Here is a 23,794-nt window from a genome sequence, read left to right on the forward strand (position 1 = left end):
CTAACTTCAACAAGTCATGTATTGTCTGTTCTCAGATATATCAGAATCATTTTTTTCTCATATGTGTTGTCTGAGACCTGACAACATAGACACAGCTTGTGCGCAAAGCTGTCTTGAGTCTGCCTGCCCCTCCTTCGGGAAATATGACAGGGGTCAATACCCAGTTCACAAAGCCCTCCTGTTTTTCAGGCTTAGGTCAGCAAAACCTGGATGCCATGGCTAGTGTAGAGTTTACTTTCCAGTCCAGTAGATCCAGTGTAGTAATTTGCCCTTGGTCCAGTAGAAGGAGATAATTTACCATAGAGTTCAGTGCTGTTCCAGTGCCATTCTTGGCTCTAGGAAGTCAGAGTACTTCAGTTTGTGTCAGGCTCATTTTGTAGTCACATCTTCTGTGACGCTGAAAAGCACTGTATTTTAAAGGTGCTAGTCGATGTTGCCAACAGTATACATTAGGGAGTTTAACAGAACTGTCTGAAGGAAAATTAATGGATAGTTTCAGCTTACATCAAGTCACCACTTTTAAAAGTTGAAATTATTTTCCTTATATTTTTCAGTGCCTTCTTTGGACTGTTGTGATTCATCAGTTGGAGCTCAGATTATTTCAAAATCAAAAGAACTAGGTAAAGAATGTAAATGCTTAATCTTTGATCATTTAGCATATTCTAAGGGTATATTTTTACATGAGTCAAAAAATCCTTTTTCTATTATTTTAGAACACATAGCATTAACTATTCTTCAGTTACCACAGCATGTTTTTATTTTTTTTTCTCATTCTCTCTTTTCTTCTCTTTTGCCTGCCGTACCTGCACTATAATTACTTTAAGTTATGCTTTGATCCTGCATACTTAGTTGCTTGCCTTAATATTAGCGGTGATAACACAGTGGGGCTGAGTCAAGCATGTACACAGATGTTTATAGGTTCAAGCTGTAGGAGGACACAACTTTTCTGTATTTGTCTGGTTTGTGCTAGGAATTTATAATCTTGACAAGCCTACTTACAAGTCACTTCTTCCATCATGTCAGAATTTTTTTCCATTTGATACTGCACAAATGTAGTTCTGGGAGAAGATTCTCTTCTCCGCTCAAATCTTCAAAGTGAAAAAGAGTATGCAATTTTTTTAAAGCAAGCACTCTTTTTAAGTTCCAAATAAGAAAACAGTCATCTGGGAAGACTTGTGTTCAGAACCAGCTGTGTTTTGAGGTGTGAGATGTTACTTAAGAAAACATTTTTCATTAAAGGGAACAAATGTTATGATGTTTATGTGTTTTCAAAAACAGTGTTATGAAATAATCATTTAATTGGCTCCAAAGAGCAGAAGCATCATTGCAGCCTCTTTGGGTAATTCCCTGAAAGTTCCCAAACCTCCATGTGCAGGGCCCCAGCACAAGTGACAGCACCTTTCTACATGGCGAATTTAAGAACTATATTTTATCAGTAGACTCAATTGTCATGTAACAGCTTGAGGAGGGCACAGTCTGGCAGAACTTGGGAGATGTGGATACTACCCACAATTTACAATTTGATCTTGTGCAGCTCATGTGATATAACTTCCTTTTTGTCTGCCTATAAAACAGGGCTAATAACTTGCCTGAGTTACCAGGAGTTCTGGAAGGCTTAAGGTCATTGGTAAGATGAAGGTACAGTGTTGAGGGCTGGTTGAGGGCCTTGGCCAGTAAGCAACAAGGACCGAAATGGAGACTTGCGCAGTTTTCTGTGAGTGCCAGGGATACGGAAATACCCTGCAAAGCACCAGTTTCCATAGTGAAATTATTCATTCTAATGAGCCCTTGATGCAAGTTGTTTTGTAGCAATATAATGGATTGTTGCTGGATTTGACATCAAACTCTCAAATTACAAAGCTGTAACTGTACTACGTAAGACAGTGTCAGATATCTTTCTTTATGCCCATTTCCTTGCTCATGAGTCGGCTCCATCCATGTGTATTATTTACTCTTGAAAGTGCTATTCCTAAAAATCTAAGGCTTGTAAATTAAAGAGTTTTATATTGCTGTTATGATTCATTTAACTTTTATAGACCCACCGAAGACATACACCCAGGATGGAGTCTGCTTGACAGAATCCGGCAGGTCTCAGTTACAGAGCCTAACTGTTACAGTACCAAGAAGAAAACGGACGAAACCAAAGCTTAAACTGAAGATTATAAATCAAAACAGTGTGGCTGTGCTTCAGACACCCCCAGATGCCCAGTCAGAACACTCAAGAGATGGGGAGATGGATGACAGTAGAGGTAGCAGTCTACTTTTGGCATGTCTTGTATCGTGGAGTGTTGCAGTACATGTGTATATTGCAGATATCCCTGGGAGTTTTTATATTGTACTGATATATGTTCTGTACAGAGTGCTTTGTGGACATTACTTGGGCAATAGTCATGCCTCGTTGTTGTCCATTTCAGGGATTTTTCTTGTTGCTGTTCTGTTTATGGGTCATCTGTCCTATAGGAAACTCACCTTTCTAAGGCTGGCAACACTGGAAATAGGAGTTGGCTTTTTTGTCTAATCCTTGGGTTACCTGTGGGAAATGCTGTGCACTCATGGGTTACAAGGGTATTTTGAGGCTCTCAAATTTAGTGGAAACACTATTTGAAAGTGGTCAGTTCAGCAAGGCAATATCTAGATCACTGTAAAGCAGGTATTTAAAACAAAGGAGAAGGTGGAGTAAAAAGCTCTTTGCTTGCGAGTTATTTCTTTTTTCTGAAAGAAATAAGATGGAGTGACCTGACATTCCGAGGGAAAAAACACAAACTTCCTTTTATTTCCGTAGATGAAGTGAGCGTTTTGTTTTTCCTCCTCTCCAAAGTAGAATTTAAGACAGAATTTGAGTTTGGAAGTGAATTCTGGGTGTTGCTCTAGTTCAAGTAGATGATGCTCTGTATAGACACCTGCCAAAGGATTTCAGGTTCCAGGGTGGGTACCCGAGTAGTGTGGAGGGAGGAGGATATTTAACAGTGTTCTTGAGGCCTCCAAGGCTGATGAGAGATGAGGGGATCTGGGCTAACCCTTGCCTACCCAAACACATCGCTGTGTATGGGGATGAGATTTCAGTCAATGGTAGAAGCCCTGGGAGAGCTCCTTCCACTGCAAATCTAGACATGGAGCAAAGATCTATGCGTGTCAGGGCCACCAGTACTTGTCTCATCCGCTTCCGTCGCAGCTGAGCAAGCACAGCAGCCCCAGCCTGAGACCAAAGGTGGGAGATGAAAGTGGGAAAAGCATGTAGGAGCAGCCAGCCCCACCCTTCAAATCCCCACTCTTCAACACTAGAAACAGCAGCCAGCATGGTGCAATATCATCCTTCTGTCCTCTTTGCCATGGTCTGAGTGTACATCCAGAAAAGCCTGTTGGTAGAATTGGTGTTAATCCGTGGCCTGGAGAAAGGCTTAGTGCAATGGCAGGTGTGAAAGTCATTACATTAGTCATGCAGGTGTCTGTTACGAGAGGAACATAGGCACGCTACCTCACCACAGTCTGAAGTGCTTTCTGTTTATGCAACATCGCCTCGTTGTTAATCAGATTAAATGTCATAGGAAGCTTTTTTTAGATACAGAGAGTATACTTGAGATAGCTGGGTTGTTTAACCATTAGAGCAGTTTCCATGTTAACTTGTTGATATAATTATTGTTCTCATTGTTTGATTAGCACATTCTTAACCATCTGCTGTTGACTAGAGGTATATTTTTTTTTATAGTAACTTCCCTTTATTCGTTTATAACCTTTCAAACATTTAACTAATAGTTTTTCTTTCATTTCCTTCAGTATTCATAGGGTTTGGTACGTTATCCTAGTGTTACACTGACTCTTAAATTTAGTCTCATACTTTCATGTAGTCCATCGGGTGGGTTGTTGAAAGCAAAAAAGCTTTTGATTTTGGTTTGAACGCATCAGGATAGAGAATTAACCACTTCCCTTTTTATTCTTTTTCAGTGGTTAATCATTTTTACTTTTACAAACATGTGCCTGTTTTCTGTGTAACTTTGTCTTGTTTCGTTGTGTGCTTGTTCGCTTTTATATGTGTCCCTTTTCAACTAGACAAGAAGGTACGTAAATGTAATAGCGGAGGACAAAAAGGAGAGCCAAAGCTTCCACAGACTTTAATTTTGGTTCTGATCACCTTTTGTTGCCTTTTTGAGAGTTAGAGCACATTCATATATGTGACAGTAACAGCACAGCATGTACATGGTAGATTGGCTGGATTTCCTGGAAGCCCTACATGCGCTCTGTAGAGTGGATCAGTGCCTGTTCTCGGAATGTCTGAAATTTTTGTATGGGCATCAGGATGAATAACGCTGTGCCACGGCTTTGATTGGAGCAACATAGTGTAGTAATTCCAGACAAACAGGAATAACTCTTACTTCCACTCTAAAGTTCCAGGTGAAAAAAAGAGGCTGTATCCGGGAAAACCGAGCTCATGGTAATTTTGTTACCATCTCATCTGTAGGCTTTCATCAGGTTTGGCACTCCATCAGGTGTTCAATGTTTTACAGCCCACTTGAAGTTCAGCTTGCGTTAGGAGCTTCAGCTTTGGTAGACTTAATGTGGCTCTTCTGCTACTGTTGGTAGAGCTATGTTTTGTAAGTAAATGGGAAGAACCACTGTGGGTTTTAGCATTTGGTGTACTGCTTTGTGTAGAAGGACACGTTAGCGCTTAAGCAGATTTCTCTTGGGCCAAAAGTGGACATGTTGGGAAGAGGGCTCACCCATGCTCTTAAGGGAAGGAGGGAATTGTCTGTGGTGGTCACTGGAGACTGCCATTGCCAAGCCACCAGCTTTGTTGGTAGAACTCAGAAAAGTCTTTATCGATGGGAAGGTCTGGTCAGTGACCCAGCCTGTTGGAAGAGCAAGGTTGTAGTTCTACCACAGCAGATGTGGTGTGAAAGAGTCCAGCTCTGTCTGTTACCTAACAGTATTTCTCCCTCTTACAACCGTATGTGTTTTCGGAATTGTACACCTCAATCCAAAGCAGGCAATTGGAAATACAGTATCATTTCAGAGGTGAGAGTGTATTTAAGAGATGAGTGTAAACCTTTCGAAAGGTTTACAATAAAATGAAGATGTAAGGTCATTATTATGTTGACATTTTGAGGATATCAGAAACAGAATTAACTCTCTCTTCAACATCAAAGGCTTTTTAAGGCCATCATACTTTACATCTATTTCTACCCTGCTTTCCCACAGAATATAAACTCAAAATTACAGTCTTCAAGGCTGAGTAATTCCTTTGGGCTGAATTTTCTACTATGTAAATCCAACTCCTCTGCATAGATGAAGATGAGTCTGCTTTCAGTCAGTCACACAGCTTCAAGTCGAGAATCCTCCCAACTAAGTCATCATACATTACCGTCCAAGTGCAGGCTGCAGTTTTTCGGTCTGTCTTCTCAATAAAAAAAACCCTACCAAACAAAAGTTAGGAGGACAGTAAACAAAACTAGCTGTATCTTGTGTATTAAATTTTGTCCATATTCCTTGATGAGTGGCTAGAAATTGCTCAGACACTTAGAAAATGCTATAGCACAGGCTTCTGGAAGGGGTGCCAAAAAAATTTGTCAGATTCACATATAGTAACGATAACATTTTTCTCTGGTTTTGTGTAGCCATCATCTCACAGGATGTGTATATATGTACTGAGTCTTTGTGTAGAGATAGGGTGGGTTTCCCAAAATTGGTTAGAGAGTGTGTATATCTATCACCCTTTTGAAAAATTGGTCATTCTTAATAAGTTTCTTAGAAAACAGTCAAACGTAGAAATTTTGGAAAAGTATCTTCTTTCCCATTTCCGGTTAAACTTCCCATTGCCTCTTTTCTGCAGAAGGTGATCTTATGGATTGTGATGGAAAATCAGATTCCAGCCCAGAACGGGAAGCTGTGGATGATGATACCAAAGTGGCAGAAGGAGCTGACGGGATTAAAAAAAGGAAGCGAAAACCATATAGGCCTGGTAGGATGTGATAATTTATATGATTGTGTGTCCCTTGTTTATTTTAACAGTTATTTTTCTGTATTTAAAAAAAAAAAAAAGAAAATAGTATGGAATTCTGAAGTATTCTACTGCTAATTATTGATTTTGGATTTTTTTTCCCCTGTTCTGTTTAAAATAATTCTTAGTCCCCTTAACAAAATGTATTTCCAAAGGTTGATGCTCAGCCGTATGCTCCTTCTTGTATGCTGTCAGTTATTGGTTAGTAGTTCAAATCTATACTTTGTATGGATTCTTAACTTGATAGAAAAATCTGCTGGACTTATATAAATTATGAAGGTCAGATTTTGTGTGTGTGTTTTTATATATGTGTCTGTCAACATCTGAACTTCAGAGAAATTTTTGCAGGTATCTTATTTTCTGGAATACTTGATAAAAGTAGTTTACTAAATATTTGCAGGTGACTTCTGGCAGTGAATTTTAATTAATTCAGTTATTAGATGAATTAATTTATTTCAATTCAAAATCAATTTCTTAGTGCAGTCACCTCTTAATTATCTTGACTGTGGATTAGCTGGGTGTCCAGGATTCAAAAACGCTTGAGCTGGCTGTCTCCATGCAAAAAAAGGTAGAGGTACTTCAGTGACTCCATAGGAAGCAGCTCTGATTCATTAGGGCTAAAACTGAGCCCAAGATAATAAGCTATGCTTGGATACCACCTGTCTTTTTAAACAGTCCCTGTATCCCATACCTTGGTCTCAGAAATTGTGTTACATGTTGGTTTTGTGTTCATTATGCAGCCTCCCACTGCTGCAGATAAGTTGATTGTAGTCTTTGCAGTCACAAGTACTGCTTTTGCCAGTCGCACCTATCCTGCTTGCTGTAACAGGCTGTGTCCTCTGATTGTGAAGACAGGAGGGGAGGAGAACAGAGGCAATGAAATGATTGAGGAGGTGAAGGCGAAGAATACAGTGAAGGTCCAGTTTCTCTGCCTTCTCTCTCAGTACTGAAACAGATCTGTAGCACTTTTTACCCTTCCCATGTCATTTCCCACAGTGCTGAGGAGGAGCCCTGCCTCATCGGGCTATGCCCATCTGTATATTGCCTTCCGTCCTGGGCACACTCTGTGGAGATGGTCATACAAACCCACATCACTTAACAGAGAGGCCCTTTTTCTCTACAAGTAATGTAGCTCAGTAAGCCATTTATTTCTACTGCTGGGTCCTCAGGAGAGTTTCATTTGCTCGGAGTGGTTTTGGATCATGACAGCCATCTGTTAGTTTTCTGCGGTCAACAGTTTCCCTGAAGAATGAAACAAACCTGAATCTAATGCACATACATACATACACACACACTCGCCAGCTGTAAAGGATCAGGAGCACTGCAGTCAATTGCTAGTGAAGGGTTCTGGAGTTTCAAGCAGTATGATGTTGATTAATTATCTTTTTATTTTGTGACGTGCTTCTCTAGTAGTGTCATTTGGAGTGGTGGGCTCTCTATAGTCATTTGTAGAGGTTTTTTATGGTCCTTTAAGGTTCTTCAGTAGGTTTTGTTTGGTAGATTGACTTCTAATTCTAGCACTTTATCAGGTTACCAAGGGAGGAGAAAACCAACACCAGAGAGTTTCCAGGGTTCGTAATTTGAACTTCTTGTGGATGTTTTACAGTCCTAAAATTCTTATCCGTTTTGATAATCACGTACATACCCCCTGAGACATTAAAATTCAGTAATGTTTCATAAAACTCTGAATTAAAACTCCTCAAGTATCTCAGATTCATTCCTAGACCTCTGCAGGTGCATCAGTCCCATTTACCTGCAGAATAATCTTGTCTCTCATTCTCACTGTGAAACATAGTTTCAATCAATGTATTGAATTTTTATTTCCTTGTTAGGTATTGGTGGATTTATGGTACGTCAGAGAAGTCGTACGGGGCAGGGGAAGACTAAAAGATCTCTCTCCAGGAAAGATTCTTCTGGATCAGTTTCTGAGCAGTTGCCTGGCAGAGATGAAGGTAAGTGCAGAAACTTGGTTTAAAATTTTTCTTCATGCTTAACGCAATAAAAATAATGCAACTCCTCAACATACGATTCTTTCCAGACATGGGCTACAAAGGAAGAAGTTTTTTGTGTTTGTCATGATGGCTTTATTAATTCAACCAAAAATACTCATTCCTACATACTTAGAATTTCAGCAGAGCCCATGATTTACAAAGAAACTGGAATAAAGAATTGCAGGCTATTGTGGCAGTTAAATAGTGGGGATTGTAGGGACTGCTGTGTTGTGTCAGAGCTCTGTTTAGCCTAGCTTTGACCAGTAGAAGACAGAAAGAAGCTCAAGAAATTAGGTAGGTTTAGAGCAATCCTCTTTCTGATACACCCTCTCCCAGATGTACTCCTGATCCAGAGGTGTCTTCTGGACCATCAGTTTTAAAATTCACCAGTGTTCCATGTTCCACAACTGTGTCTGATATTTTTATGTATCTGTTTATGCTCTGGAAAATCCTGTGAGTTCAACAATATACGATTGTTGCATGAAGAAATAATTCCTGTTCATTTTAAACTGGGTATCTGAGAGTTTCATAAGCTACCTTCATGCTTTATGTTATGAAAGATGATTTTTTAAAAAACATTCCATATTGACTTGTAATACAGAAAGATTTTCTAGATGTGTGTCATACTCCCCTATCAGTTGTTTCATCCATTTGGATTAGTTCACATTGTCTAATCTAGAAAATACTGAGGTATCATTAATGTGTGGTGTGGAATATGTTTACTTCAGAGCCTGTACCCTATAAATTCAGTAGGAGGCAACTGCTTCTAAAGGTTGGCTGATATCATCTCAGTTAGAAGGCTTTTTAACTTTGAAAAGTTTATAACTTTTCTAGAGCCAGACTGATCTCTTGCTGTATATGTTTGCACAACATGGTGGAGACTGGATCTTTACTTACAGCATCCCGGCAGTATTAAAAAATAATAGTTAAATGTTGTCCTTGCTTACATTTGTAGAACTACTTTATGAAGCCAACAAATGCTTCTTGTATCATTGCAATCCAGTATTCTAGCTGGGTTCCCTATTCAGATACGGTGCTTGCTTTCTCTTTAATGTTAGTGTTACAGAAATGTTTTTCTGCTTTGTAAATATTGTTTCAGTGTACTATACTACGTTATTTCAGGTAGTGCTGAAAATTTTGCTTTAATGTTTTTAATTTCTATAGGAATCTGCTCCTTTAAGTAAAAAAAAAAAAGATTGGCTAAAAAGTTAATCCCCCATTCTGGGTAACAGTACAATACATATTGTTAAGAAGCGGTATTCTTAAATAAGTATTCTTCAGTTAAAAGCTTGAGCTTCTTTTTGTCTGCTGAGGCACAATTGCTTCTTAATAAAAAAACTCAGAAAATCTTTGTATGTTTTAAATCATCATAGCTTGCTGAGAGCCTGCTTCTCTGCTGCCAGTACTCATCAACCTTACCAAGTTTTTTTCTGCGCTTGTGTTCCACCCCCTTTCTCTTCAAAAGCTCCCTCTCAAACAATGCAGAGGTCACAGTGTTGATGAGCCTCATTCTACTCGCGGCCCTCTGAATATGGTACAAGACATTATTACAGTACAAAGCATAGCTGATTTTACTACCACAATAATATATTTTCTTAACTTCCCAGGATCATTAACTTCATGTAATTAGCTTGGGCAAGACAGAAGTAGCAGGACTTTAAAAGTTCTGCTTTTACCTGTAGTGTTTTCCCTGGTCTGTTGAAATAAAATAATGAATGATTGATGAGCACTGTGCGCTTTTGTGTTTATAAGAAAAGGTAATGCCACTTTGGAATATGATGCCTCGATAAATGTATAATTTTTCCTGAAGGGCTTCTTTATAGATTTCTTTTCCCAGCCTCTTAATTATTTGTACGACAGTCTTGTCTCAGATGTAAAACAAAAAGTTCTTTACTTTTGATTTGAGAAAAATAAGTGTATAAAATGAAAGGTGATTAATATGTAACTCAGCATTTAATTTTGGAGATATTACTTAATTGAAATCATCTTTCAAATATCTGGTTAAATGGCACCTATAATTTCTCTCAAATTACCAAATTCTGAGGTGGACTGGCGATATGAAAGTTAAAGGTCTGTCTTCAGCTATTAAGGTGCAACCAGGTAGCGATGTGACTAGTATCACACAGGTATTTCTTACTGCCAGTGCCCAGACAATCAGTTCACAGCTGGCTAGGTAAAAGCCACTTCTAGAATATGTCTAGGGTGATATTCAATAAACCCATCCACCCACGTAAGTAAGTAGCAAGATACGTTAGGTGTGCTGCCGTTGTACCTTTAGAGCAAGATACCAAGTATTTTATTCATCTGTGCCTGAATGTTACTTTTTAGGTTGGACGGAGCAGCTGCCAGACACTCCGGTTGAGGAGTCTACCCCAGCTTCTGAAAGTACTGAGAAAATAAAAAAGCGTTACAGAAAAAAGAAAAATAAACTTGAAGAAACTTTTCCTGCCTACTTGCAGGTAAAGCTGTTGGTATAATTCTTGTGTAAATCCATTTGAAAACCTGATCTTGATGTGTATTGATTCATAGTTCATTTAAACCATTGCTGTTTATTTTCCAATTCCCAATTTATCATTCAAATGAAATGGGTTTTCTGCAAAAAATGTTCATGAGTTTGTACAGAAAGCTGTATAATATGTTAAATCTCCAGTCCTCTGGTGTTGTTTTTCAATATATAGTTCTCTACTTGCTCTGAGAGAGGAGGCAGGGGTGAAAGAAGCTTTGCTTTTCTCTCTGAACTGACACATGATGTTTTCGGCATTCACCTCTGTAGGATGTCTTAGCCCAATCATGCCGTTTCCTCAAGATACTAATTTTTATTTTCAGAAGATTCTAGAACATGATTTGCTAGGGGAAACTTGTTTTCCTATAGTTTTGTGGTTTTGTATTCCCTTTGTCTCCCTTCCACAATAATCTCTGCTTCCCCCTCCCCCCCCCCATTAATTCTGTGATGTCCCCTAGCAGGTAAGAAGTAGCAGTCGTGGACAATAACCAGGATATTAATGGTCGTGGAGCAACTTATCTACTTTCAAGCAGTTTATAAACTGTCTGGTTTAGAAATGTCTCTCACTGAGAACATTGTTTGGCTTGCTCTTCTTCTTGGCCACGTTTTTTGTGAAAACTTTGTTATCATGTAGATGTTCACCAAACTTTATGATGTAGACTATATTGGGATTGAAAGCAAAGAACTGACAGAGAAGCACAACAATCTCAGTCTAAAAATAATTTGTACTTCATAAGTGGGGAAGTGAGTTGGAAGGAAAATACTTAAGCAACAGTTCCTTTGAATTAATAAGGATAAATATTTTTTCTTAAAGCACGTTTTACTCCTGTAAAACAGAATATTTCTTGGATTCTTCTTGTGTTCATGTTGAAATAACTGATACTGAAAGATCTAGCTTTAGCTTTAGTTTTTAGCAGCTGTATCCTAAATCCAGATTTTGAAGACTAGGTGTGTTTTAGTTTTGAACCCCTGTCTAGCAAAACACCACAACAGTTGCTTGTTCCCTGTGAAGAAAGTGAAAGGCAACTTTCTTCACTATGAAAAAAGTTAAGCTGATATGAGGAAAGTTAACTCTGTCCCAGGGCAACATGAAGACAGGAAAAGTTCTTGTATAACGAATAAAATTGGCTTGAAAATTTGATAGGTTGTTGTCAAATAATACTTGAGTACTCAGGCTTAGGTTGAGTGGTAGCTGTTATATAATATTTTAAAAGATACTAATGTAAGTTAAACATCTCTAGGTGTTTTGTTACTGCAGTTCGACATTAGGATGGTTTTGTGCTAACTGAAACGCAGTGTATGGCCATTCTAGAAATGGGACCACAGTGCACTTGCATGTTTTTCATAAACTTCTTGTGTGGTCTTGATCAGTTGCCCAGTAGTATTCCTCTTCTTCAGCTGTCCTTTTCGTGCAAGGAGAAATATTTTAATTATTGAAAAACTTGTCATATGTAATAACCCTGTATTGGTACACTGTGCCACATATACATAAGAAGATGATGTTTTTTTCTATATAATTTAAGGTGTGATTTTAATCTTAAAATAATAATAATTTGGCTACCTCAGGTAAGTCGTGTCCACGTCTCTTAGCCTGGAAGAGATGCTGCCATACTGGAAGGCACCTGAGAATGACACTACGTTTTTGTATTTCTAGTAATCATTGACTTTTAACTTTGTCATTTACCCAGCTTCTTTCAATGGATACAATGTTCTTCCTACATGGAAACGTTTTGTCTTCTTTACAGGAAGCTTTCTTTGGGAAAGACCTACTAGATACCAGTAGACAAACCAAGATGAGCCTAGATAATTTGCCTGAAGAATCACTTCCACTCTCATGTAAAACAAATCTGACCACCAATTTCCTGGATCCTTCATCTGACCCCCTTCTTAGCTCAACCTCCACGCCAGCTCAGGGCAAACTGGGACCTCAAGGTATACAAAGCTAAAGTTAGTGATAACTCAGTAGCTTGATTTTGTTGTTGCAGCTGGGGCTTTTCCACTTACTTTTCCACTTTTCTCACAATGTTCATCTGATGTATTTTTCAACATTCTGTGTACTAACTGTTCTTGGGAGGTTAAGTTACATTGGTAATCAGTGATACTCAGATCAAGGTCTCCAGCTGTTTCAGAGAGAGCAGTGAGTAGCACAACAGTTGGCACTTAATGCAAATCTGAAACTCCGTGACTGTAACGTCCATGTCTATAAAATCTGTGAAAATTAATTCTGTGTAAGAATAAGCATACAGATCCATTATAGAAGACAACAAAAATACTCAAAAGGTATTTTTAGTAGTCTAGTGAATATTAGTTGGATGACTATCATCCAACTTTTATTTTCTTTAATGTTTTAGATTATTTTAGGTTGTCAGTCTCCTTGGAATTTTTTTTTCACCATGTCCTTTCAGAACATGAGTGCCCTTTCCAGGTATAGTTTGTAGCCCCTAGGCAATCTTTTGCTTTTCCTATTGCAAAACCTTACTGAAGTTACTGCTGAGAGTTTTGCAAATAGCCAGAGGGTTGTAAAGTGCTGCTGAAAGGGCAGCTTCACACAAAGGAGTAATTAAAAGCAAAAGTCGTGCTGTCCTCTCCAAATTATATTTTTTCTCTGTCTTGTAGTATATGCTGTTAGCTAGAGTTATTCTGTATTTTTAAAAAACTGTTACTATTTCTCGAGTGTATTAGTTAATTTGTGGCTTGTGTTTCAGCTTGTCCTCACAAGTTTTTCCATCTAAAAATGTTTCCAACACTACAAGAAGATATGCTCACATAGACTTTTTTTCACCCCAGCATTCTTTCAAAGCCAGAGAAATACAGATTCAGAAGTCTTTGCTGGACTGTCCAACTGCAAGATTAAAGTCATTCATGTTCATGTATTATGGTAGTAGAAGGTTTTAGAAATTCATTAACTTGATGTTAATTTAATGTCCATTTTTCCAGAATTTGAAAGGAATTTTTAAAAAAACCCTGTTCTTTATGAATAAGCAAAGTTGTAAAACTTTTGTCGTTTCCTCTTCTTTTTATTCAGAAATAAATAATAATGAGGTGCTTTTTAAAAAACAAATGACCAGCAGCTGTTTGAGTGGGTAACCTACTGTCTTTCCCATTTCATATATGAGAGACTCAAAGGACAGTACTTTCTGGCCATAGGAATGTTCTCAACAATTGTCTCAACTGTTAAGATTTTTCCAGCCAGAATTACATCCAGACAGAGCTGTTTGTTGTAGTTGGAGCACCAGTGGGTGAAGTCATCTGCCAGTATTGATCAGTTCCAGTGCAGTTTTTCTTAACTCTTTCACTGTGTCTTTATGGGAGACAGTTATTTCCACAATAGCATCCACAGATGTGAGAGAGCCAGACTCATTTTGAGTGGCAGATGCCCTGGTAAATAGGCTGATAACTGCTGAGCTAGCAACTGTCCTGTCTGCCCCTCTGGCTGGTGTTTGACAGGAGCTGGAGGTGAGAACAGTGTGTGAGAACACCTGTGATATTTTTGTCATTTCGATACAGACCTGGCTGTGGGGCAGGAAGAACATGGACTGCTTTAATCACTGCACTGGGAACCTGTAGGACTATATTGTTAATGATCATGTTATTTTCCTACAGTGCCATTTGTCACGAGGATTGCTGACTCCTGTGAGAGTCCTTGCTTAACTGGGTAGGTCTTCCACAAGGAAGATGTTCTTCTCTTGGAAACTCCACTTGTTTAATCCCAGGATTAAGGGTTAGATATACTTGTTCATCTTCCAAAGAGCTCTCAAGCCATCTAGAGAGGAAGTTAATTCTACCTGCTTTGCTTTTCACCATGTGCATAGGACTGCTGGAGAGTTGGACAGTGATGTGTTCGGTCTGTTCATGAACTGACAATGCATTTCAGTGACACATTCTTTGACTATTTATTCTTAGATACTGGTTAAGGGTAGCTGAAGCTTTTGCTGGACAAGATTGCAGTACTGATGGGGATTGGCAGAGCCAGCAGAAGAGGGTTTTTAGAGCCATAGAATCACAGAATGATTAGGGCTGGAAGGGACCTTAAAGATCATCTAGTTCCAACCCCCCTGCCATGGGCAGGGACACCTCCCACTAGCCCAGGTTGCTCAAAGCCTCATCCAGCCTGGCCTTGAACCCCTCCAGGGATGGGGTATCCACAGCTTCTCTGGTCATCCTGTTCAGTGTCTCACCACCCTCACAGTAAATAATGTATTCTTAGTATCTAATCTAAATCTACCCTCTTTCAGTTTAAAACTGTTACCCCTCATCCTATCACCACCCTCAGGATAAAGAGTGCCTCCCCATCTCTCCTGTAGCCCCCTTTAGGGACTGGGAGGCTGCTATAAGGTCCCCCCAGAGCCTTCTCTTCTCCAGGCTGAAAAACCCCAACTCTCTCAGCCTGTCTTCATAGGGGAGGTGCTCCAGCCCTCTGATCATCTTCGTGGCTCTCCTCTGGACCTGCTCCAACAGGTCCATGTCCTTCTTATGTTGGGGTCCCCAGAGCTGGATGCAGTACTCCAGGTGGGGTCTCACGTGCTCTGTTACTGTTCTCCAGGTTGCACCAGATCTGCATGGTCTCCCTGGCTATTCATGGGTAAAGTTGAAGGTGAGGATTGGGATCTGTTGCATACTGAGTGATCTGAGGATTGTCCGCATCTCTCTTGAGTTTCTTGACCTGGATGTCTCTAATGAAAAAGAGGCCACTTGGTGAGATGTGCTCTGTGAAGGATCTGGCAATGTGATCTTTCCCTTAGTTTGAAATAGCTTAAATTTAGAGTATTTTTTTCTAGGTTTGCTGAGAAAGTAATCTCTTCAAGTAGAGTCTCCAGAGAATGTTAAAGAAATTCTTCCTAGACAAAAGGAGGGGAGTCGTTTGAGTCTCTGTGCAACTGATTCAAATGCAGCTGGGACATTTTATAACTAGATCTGTCATTGTGTGATTAAACATCTTAGGGTGGCTGCAGCCTTGGGAGAGGTGGCTTTATTCCTTTAGGACTTCATAAATAAATAAAAGTAAATGCATTGGAGGAATGAGGATCACAAGATAGCAGTAGAACTGTGCTCTCTTAGAGATCCAGCATTACAAGGAAATTATTCTACTTTTTGCTTTGTCTTAGTTTTCATCTCTGCTCTGAAAGAATCAAATTAATGAGCAGTATTGAGCTATTTGGCAGCAGATGTCAACCAGCTATTTGTCAACCAGCTATTGATTCTTATCTGCAAGCTACTGGCTAAAGTGATTTAGTTATTTTGAAGATAATATTTAGCACACGTGGAATTAAAACTAGGAAAAAGCAGAAGAAAAATGTAAAAATATGCTTTATGTTAGATGTCTTATACGAGTCTTACAAATCGTAGCTCTCTGCTATCGCCAACATTCACCCTTTTTATAAACTTAACAAGCCCCATTTTGAAAACAGGTAGCTTTTTTCCGACCTACTAATCTCATCAGAAGGCCATTACAGAATCCAATTGCCATAATAGTTAGGAGCCCTCTAATTTGAAGCCTGAATTTATTCATGGCCAGTTTGTAGCTACGGGTGGTAAACTCTTCAGTTATATCTTTCCACCTTAGCGCATTCTAGCTATTTATTCAATGTATTTATATTCAAATTAGAAGTTTAAATTTCAGGGACTGTTCCCAAGCACATTACTAAGGGCTGTGGAGAGAAACACCATAACATAAAATACTACAGAAGAATAAAGGCTGCTAATACAGTCTTAGTGCTTCCTTCTTAAGGGCTTTTTTCTACCTGGTTCTTACCTGCCTTCCAATAGGAATAGAGGAAAGTGAACAGCTAAAGTCCATCCTTGGCCTACTAGTGAGCTGAAGTCATTAACAATGCCTTGCAGTGCCTGGTGTGTGTTAGTTAGTTGCATAATTGGTATTAGAACAAATTGCCAGAAGGAAAACAAGTACCTCAAGAAGAGAAATAAAACCCCACCCCAACTAAAACAAAACAAACCAAAAACGCAACAACTGAATTCTGTTTAAAAGCTTACATTCCATAGTACTTTTCATCAAGTACACAAAATAACTGTACCCCCAAAGTGATCTGGTCTTGAGGCACCTTTAAGTGCTTCTCCTAATACCAGTAGGAGCTGTATTCTTTAGGTACATGTCAGTGGACTGGTCTGCACTGGCACATTGATCCACCTAGCTCAGCGGCAAACATAAAACATGATTTAATTTGGATGGTGTCATCTTGTCTGCATTACAAAGGATAAAAATAAAGAATAAAAATAGTAAGTGAAGAAGAATTGCTTTCATTTTGACTTTCAGTAATGGTAGAAGGGTAAAAGGTTGTCTCTGAAAAACAGCAGAAGGAACATTTAAATCACAGCAAAATTTAGCAGCTTGGAAAGTAGTCTCATGATATAAGTAAATCCTTGGCACCAGGCCTCTGAATTAAGCCACAAATAGTTTCCTGGGGCAGTTGGGTTGTAACAGTGGCAAAGATAACCTGTTTATCTATGGAATATGTTTGCTCTTCGATTTTTCTGGTCCCTCTTCACCCTGCCTGTATTTGTTTTCCACATTGTACATTGTATGGTTTGTATTAATCCCTTTTCTCTGTTTAATTATATGTGTATTTGTGTATTTTATCATCTCTTCATGATTCATTGGTCTTGCAATGATTGTTCATGTAGTCATGATAGTCTGCAATTTTTCTGAAAAATGTTTTTCTCAACTTCAATTTATTTGTCAATTTTCTTCAAACCTTGCACATCTGTAATAGTCCTAAAACTCTAGTTAATAAAAGCAAATGGGCCATTTGGAGTTTTCGCTCTCTGATGAATTGGATGTCAAGAAGGTAATCATACCCAGAATTTACTATTAATTATTAAATAGTTTATTGATTGGACCAGGCCAGTTTTTGCTAAACAACAAGCAAATATGACATTTCTACCTCTGACTGTTCTCACTTCTTCAGGATTTCTTCTGATCTTAAAAATACCATCTCCAATTTCCATTTACTTATTACTGCTTCTTACTCCTACGTGTTACTTCCCTATCAGGGTGCAGTAACTGCTTGCTCCATAGTCTTAAGAAAGATAGTGATGGTAAGAGAAGTAACTTTCTTACCATTTTTTTTTAATGTTGATCTGCTGTGAGCTGTGTCCTGTATAAAATGTATTTGTTAACTTTTACATTCATAGTCCTTTGTGTCTTAGAGGCTGCAAGTTCTCACTAGATCTTGGGTTTTCTTCCCCCTAAAATCACCCAGTCTTTCTTCTACATGACTTGATTACGTTATCGCTTTTACTGTATTGGAGAAAATCCTAAACAGCGTAAGCATGTGAAGGTGGCCACAGTACTGAGTGGGAGGGGATGACTAGTCAGCACAGCCTCTCACCCCAGAGCGACTTGCAGTGCAGAACACACTATAGAAGGCCCTATAGCTGGTAAATCTGTGTTTGAGTTTATAGCTCAAGCTATAGTACATCACCAGAGACATGTATAAATGCCATGAATGGTTGATTTTGTTTATTGCATCTTATACAGGTAGCACCGATGATCCTTTAGCTGATCTTTCTGAGGTCTTAAATACTGATGATGATATTCTTGGAATACTTTCTGATGATTTGGTAAAGTCTGGAGATCATTCGGGTATGTATGTTTGTGAGGTCTCTCCAGTATTTGTTTTCTTTTTTTCTCTTTATTATAGCTGTCCTTGTTGTGTTTCGTCTATAGGTTATGCTCTAGGTGATTTCACATAAAATTTTCATGTCTTAAGAATACCTTGGTTTGAGGTGATTTTGTTGTCTTCTACCAAAAAAAAAATCCCCAACCGTCTCAACATTTTGTTTTACTTGGCTCTTTGCTTTGCTGCTTAAGAGAGAATAAAATGTAGCTGCTGTTGTCTATCATACCTGCATAGCTTTTTTCAGCATGCAGCTTTTTCTTTACTTTTTTTTTGTTCTCGTGTTATAATCATCCATTTTATCTGGTTTGGGTCCTGTAGGTCTTGATTTATGCACTTTCCAGGTTGAGAACTCACCCTCCCCATTTGGTAAGAAACTAAACAATGGATGATCCATGGTTAGAAGTAGTCATCTTTCCTAGTGGTCTTATCTGAAAGAACTGCATGTGTAGAAACTAGTACTCCTTTACTGTGTCACTAATTCATGCTTTCATTTTCCACTCTTTCTGTGGTGTTTGAGTCTAACACAACCTATAAACTCTGTACTCTGCACCTAAGAGTACTGCACAAAGTTTTGCTTGCAGCCTTTAAAAACCTTCCTGAGTTTTTGTTTTTCATGATACAAACCCATGCATTTTCTTGCTGCCACTGTTAATTTTAGTATTACTTCTAGTAATAGTGTGTAGTTTTTGTCATACTGGTATCTTTTGTAAATTAAAAGCGTTTTAACAGTGTGAATTGTGACTATATTAAAGCCTGAATAAAGCGGTCAGCATCAATCTTTTTGTTTCCACTGGATGATGATTCATCACTTTATATAAAGCACAGGTTGGCAATAAGTAGAAAGGCATGTTTCATTATTTTAAATTTGGTTCTATTTGGTATCTAATAGAGAAATATATTTTACCTACTGAAGTCTGTAGTTCTTTTTTTTTCAAAGATCTTTCTCATTTGAGAGATTCATTGATCTGTAAAGGATGTTAGGAAATTTATGGAGTAAGTTATGTTTTCTCAGTACCAACAAATCACTTTGATGCAGCCTGGAATATTGGGTAGTTGTTTTTGAAACAGAAACTGCTATAACTTGTTTGATATTGACTACACTTCAACAGCACTTCAGTAGATATTTGATGTAATATTATAAGAACATTTGGGATCAAAATTAAGGTACATGAGGATGAACCATATTGACTACTGGTGTGATTGTTTTTAAAATGTGAAAAATAGTTGTAGTGGAGCTACATACTGAAAACTATACACTCAAAAACATGCTGTGCCTAAACTCAATAGTCTTATTTCCCATTCTTCCAATTACATTCTATTCAATTAACATTCCTTAAACAATGCAGTAAATTGGAGGTAAACGGTGGTCAGTTTTGTTTAGTTTTTCTAATGAATGTCTTATTTTGCCTTACCTTTCAAATCTTAGAAAGTCTTGGTTTAGTTCATAGCTCAGCTCTAGGGGAAAAAAAAAGAAGCTTTATGCTCTTTGTTCTATACCAAAAAAATTTACTATTTATGTCTAACTTAATCTTTTTTCCTTCAGCTGGATTGGATATTGGTCCCATCTCTGATGATCCTTCTTCTCTGCCTCAGCCGAATGTCAACCAGAGTTCACGACCATTGAGTGAAGAACAGTTGGATGGAATTCTCAGTCCAGAACTAGACAAAATGGTCACAGACGGTAATTTTTTTGTCCTTGGTCTTGGTCGCCTAGAAAACTTATAGCAAAAAGCTTGTCTTTTTTCCTCAAATTACTTACTTGTGTATTGTAACATACCTGTTTGGACTTGGTTGCAGAATTAATTTTATTGACTCTTTCAATGATTACTCATTCTGTGTTGTCTTTACTTTATCCAGGTGCTATTCTTGGCAAATTATACAAAATCCCAGGTATGTGATTTCATCTTTGTTGTCTTTCATAAAATACAGTTGGTAAACAATGCCAGCCAACTCATGCACAGTGTTTTTGCAGAGCTAGGAGGAAAGGATGTTGAGGATTTGTTCACAGCTGTATTAAGTCCAGCAACCACACAGCCAGCTCCTTTGCCACAGCCTCCACCTCCACCACAACTTATGCCTTTGCACAGTCAAGGTACGTTCCTTTGTTACTTTCAAAAACAGGAGCCTGGTCAAATTTTAAATACTGATGTGAAAGTAGGACATGCCTTAGTTTCTGCTATTGTTAATTTGTGTAATCTGCCATTGTTAATTTATGAAATTCTAAAACGGTTCTGAAGGGGGTATGTGATTAACATGCATGTAAATATTGCTAGTAGAAAAGGACAGTTATTTTAGATTTTTCTGGCATTGGAGCTTTTATTTTAGCTGACACTTTCATAGTTTTGAAATTTGTCTGTGATAAAGCATGTGTTCTCTTCTGACTTTTTACTCTTTAATTACTTCTGTGTACCTCCTCAAGGGTGAGGAAGGAGTCTGTGTAACAGTGATTTACCAAGTCTTAATTTCCTCTAAGAATTAGGTTCAATGTATTAACTAGTCGAACAGTGATTTGCCAAGTCTTAATTTCCTTTAAGAATTAGGTTCAATGTATTAACTAGTCCTACCCAAATAATAGAGAGAAGGGTAAGTAATTTTGCAATGTGTCTGGGAGATTATAAACTATTTTCTTTGTTACTACTGAAATTATCATGAGTTGATAACAGCATATTACTGCTTTTGTATTGAAAGCAAGGGGCAGATTGATTTTATTTATTGTTGTTACCAGTAGAACATTATTTTTTTTTAAAGTTGTATGTATGAGCGTAATTAAATATACTCTTTCTCATCAGACACCACCTCTAGTGGATTTTGCCTGAGCTCATGTAAAGGGTGCCCATTCTGTTACACTGGTACTACAAAAAGTAGTATGCAAATTGGTTTCACCAGTGAATTAATCATGAGAAGAAAAATGTTTGGTTTCCTAGTTGAATGAATTTCCATAAAAAGGAAAAACTTCAAAAAGTCTTAGAAAGTAGAGCGTTTAAAGCAAATGACGAGGTGATTTAAAGCAAAATGTAATACAGCTATCAATGCCTCTTTCCCAGTTAACTTGAGTGGTTGGAGATAACTTCAGCATTTGAGCTCTGTAAGATTGTTTAACTTCTTCCTGTGGAAACTTAGAAAGGAGAGCGTTTAAAGCAAATGATGAGGTGATTTAAAGCAAAATGTAATATAGCTATCAATGCCTCTTTCCCAGTTACTTGAGTGGTTGGAGATAACTTCAGCATTTGAGCTCTGTAAGATTGTTTAACTTCTTCCTGTGGAAACTGCCACAATTACAAAGTTTCAGATTTATAATTTGGTTCAGTTACGGTGTAATGATCCACATGTTTCTGTGAGATAAGTGCTTTAGTAATGGGGGAGCTCGCATCGAGTTTCAGCAATTTCAGATACAATTAATGCTCTCTTGTCATAAAGACTTGTGATCCTATAGTGCAAACCAGAGGCTTTGACTCTCCATCCTGTTTGTTTGCCAGGTCTTCACCGTTACTGTATCCTACCTATTTAGCACCTATAATAAAGCACATTCACTTAATTTTGAGTTACTGTCGTCCAAACTGCACTTCCTGCATAGTGTGTGTAACCTATAGATCAGAAGACAGTCTCCTAAAGTGTGAGAGAATGATACAGTGTCATCCTACAGATGCATCTAATTCCTGAGCTACTTCTGTGCTGTTAAGAAGATACTGGGACAACAGTTATAATCGCACTTAAGTGACAGGGAATCAAAGGCCAGTGTTAATTCTGTGTAGGAACATCTGCAAATACCGTCTGCAGGAATGAATCTGCCTGTGCCACATTTGTAATGTTGTAATCAAATAAATACAATTTTCTACCTTCGTACTGCTAGGCTGGACATTTAATTAGAAAACTCTGATGCTAATTGGACTAGATTTATCTGTTCCATTGGTTACAAATTAGGGAGTGAGTGAGTAGATAATGAGGCTTACTTTAGTGTACTGCTCAGAAGTCTCAGAAGAGGAGATGTTTAATTCAGGTGGCTAATGATAATTCTGCAAGGACTGAAAACAGCCTTCCTCATGCCTGCTGCTTGTGTCTTGGGTACAACAAATACAACAGACCATTAGCCTTTGAGAATATACCTCAGTATAAAGTGCACTACCATAACATAGGCTACTGCAAAAGTTTTGGAAATCCATTTTAAAAAACTTGATTTTTTCAGACAAGAAAAAAAATCCATGCAGGGATGTGATACAGTAGAAAAGAATCCCTTAAGCTTGTAGGGAAGCAATGTAAACTGGTTTTAAATCTCTTCCAAAAATGTAGGGTCAGTGCCATAACATTTTAAAGCTATTAGTTTTTCATTAAGTGAGATTTTTTTTCTCTGAAAACTTCTACCTTTACCTTAAAAGTAGTCACTCTTTAAAACAGTAATTTAAACTTCTTTCCAGGAGAGAATGCATTTCCGAGAGTTCCCCTTATGAATGGTCTGATCGGGCCTAACCCTCATCTCCCTCACACCACTTTGACCACTGGAGGTGGACTGGGCACTTTCGCTCCCATTACACAGCAACCGTATACTGATGCCAGGTAAGTATGGTAAATGGGGAATGGGAATTCCTATTTCTAGATGGGAAATATTATCTGTTGTTTAACATTTATCACTTGGGGGGTGGTGGTGTTATTAATACTGTGGTATTATTAGTATTTAACTACTTATTCTTGACAACCACTACAAAAAGTTCTGCATTCTTGCAGCCTCTTAACTACTGAAATAGCAAACAGAATAAGTACTTTGCTAATTTTTTTTTTATATATATATTGAGAGTGACCTGTCTATAAAACAAAACCCTTTTCTGATTTGTCAGAGATAAGAATCCAGCGTTCAATCCAATGGTAGGTGATCCGAACAGCTCATGGGCACCATCTGCTCCACCTTTGGAAGGTGAAGGTGATACAATGTCCAATGCTCAAAGAAGCACTCTTAAGTGGGAGAAAGAAGAAGCTTTGGGTGAAATGGCAACAGTAGCACCTGTTCTCTATACAAATATCAACTTCCCGAACCTAAAGGAAGAATTCCCAGGTGAGTGATTTACTGAATAAAGTTAAATATTTTGTAGAAATTTGTACATCTTGATTTGAAAGAATGTGAAATAGACTTATCAAAGCCTTGTGATTAACACGTTTTTTGGTTGCAGACTGGGCTACGAGAGTGAAGCAGATTGCTAAATTGTGGAGGAAAGCAAGCTCACAGGAGAGGGCTCCTTATGTGGTAAGAACAAGTACCACCTGCATTTGCATACTTCCAGCAAATATCTATTTAAGTTATAAAGTTGTTTGGTTTTTTTTTTTAAGTGAATTAAATTCTAAGGTTAGTGAAAGTTCACTTACTCCAAGAGTGTCCTTGTAATTTAACTTCTAACCCTGAATACTTACACCTCTTTCCTTTGCTTTTCAGCATTGGAATAAACGGTATTAGTATCATGCAATCTTAAGACATCACTTGAGATGAGATGGGTTCCACTGCCTCTTTGCTACGTTTGATTCATGCCTCAAGCCTTATTTGCTCTCTCTCTTTCTGCACAGGATCTCACCAGTTTCTTCAAAAGGATAATAACAAATCATTTTGTGACTTTCTTCTCTTTCATCTTCCACTCCTCTCACTAGTCTTTTCTTTTTTGCCCCGTTAGAGTTGCTGAAGTCTTTCACC

General features: G+C 38.2%; 1 protein-coding gene across 1 annotated transcript in view; it reads left to right on the forward strand.

Moving 5' to 3' along the window:
- Positions 1-554: 554 nt before the first annotated feature.
- KMT2C (lysine (K)-specific methyltransferase 2C) overlaps positions 555-23,794 on the forward strand; it is a gene marked incomplete at its 5' end in the record, with an annotated part of 58,618 nt that continues 35,378 nt past the window's right edge. Inside the window, 14 exon segments of the mRNA XM_010072655.1 lie at positions 555-620; positions 2,037-2,249; positions 5,825-5,953; positions 7,825-7,944; positions 10,312-10,442; positions 12,232-12,418; positions 17,982-18,086; positions 18,442-18,489; positions 19,667-19,804; positions 19,981-20,013; positions 20,096-20,215; positions 22,536-22,674; positions 22,953-23,167; positions 23,283-23,356. Of these exon segments, the coding sequence (XP_010070957.1) occupies positions 555-620; positions 2,037-2,249; positions 5,825-5,953; positions 7,825-7,944; positions 10,312-10,442; positions 12,232-12,418; positions 17,982-18,086; positions 18,442-18,489; positions 19,667-19,804; positions 19,981-20,013; positions 20,096-20,215; positions 22,536-22,674; positions 22,953-23,167; positions 23,283-23,356 (1,718 nt within the window).

This window comes from Pterocles gutturalis, unplaced genomic scaffold, assembly GCF_000699245.1.
Source record: "Pterocles gutturalis isolate BGI_N339 unplaced genomic scaffold, ASM69924v1 scaffold20912, whole genome shotgun sequence".
Taxonomy (NCBI): Eukaryota; Metazoa; Chordata; class Aves; order Pterocliformes; family Pteroclidae; genus Pterocles; species Pterocles gutturalis.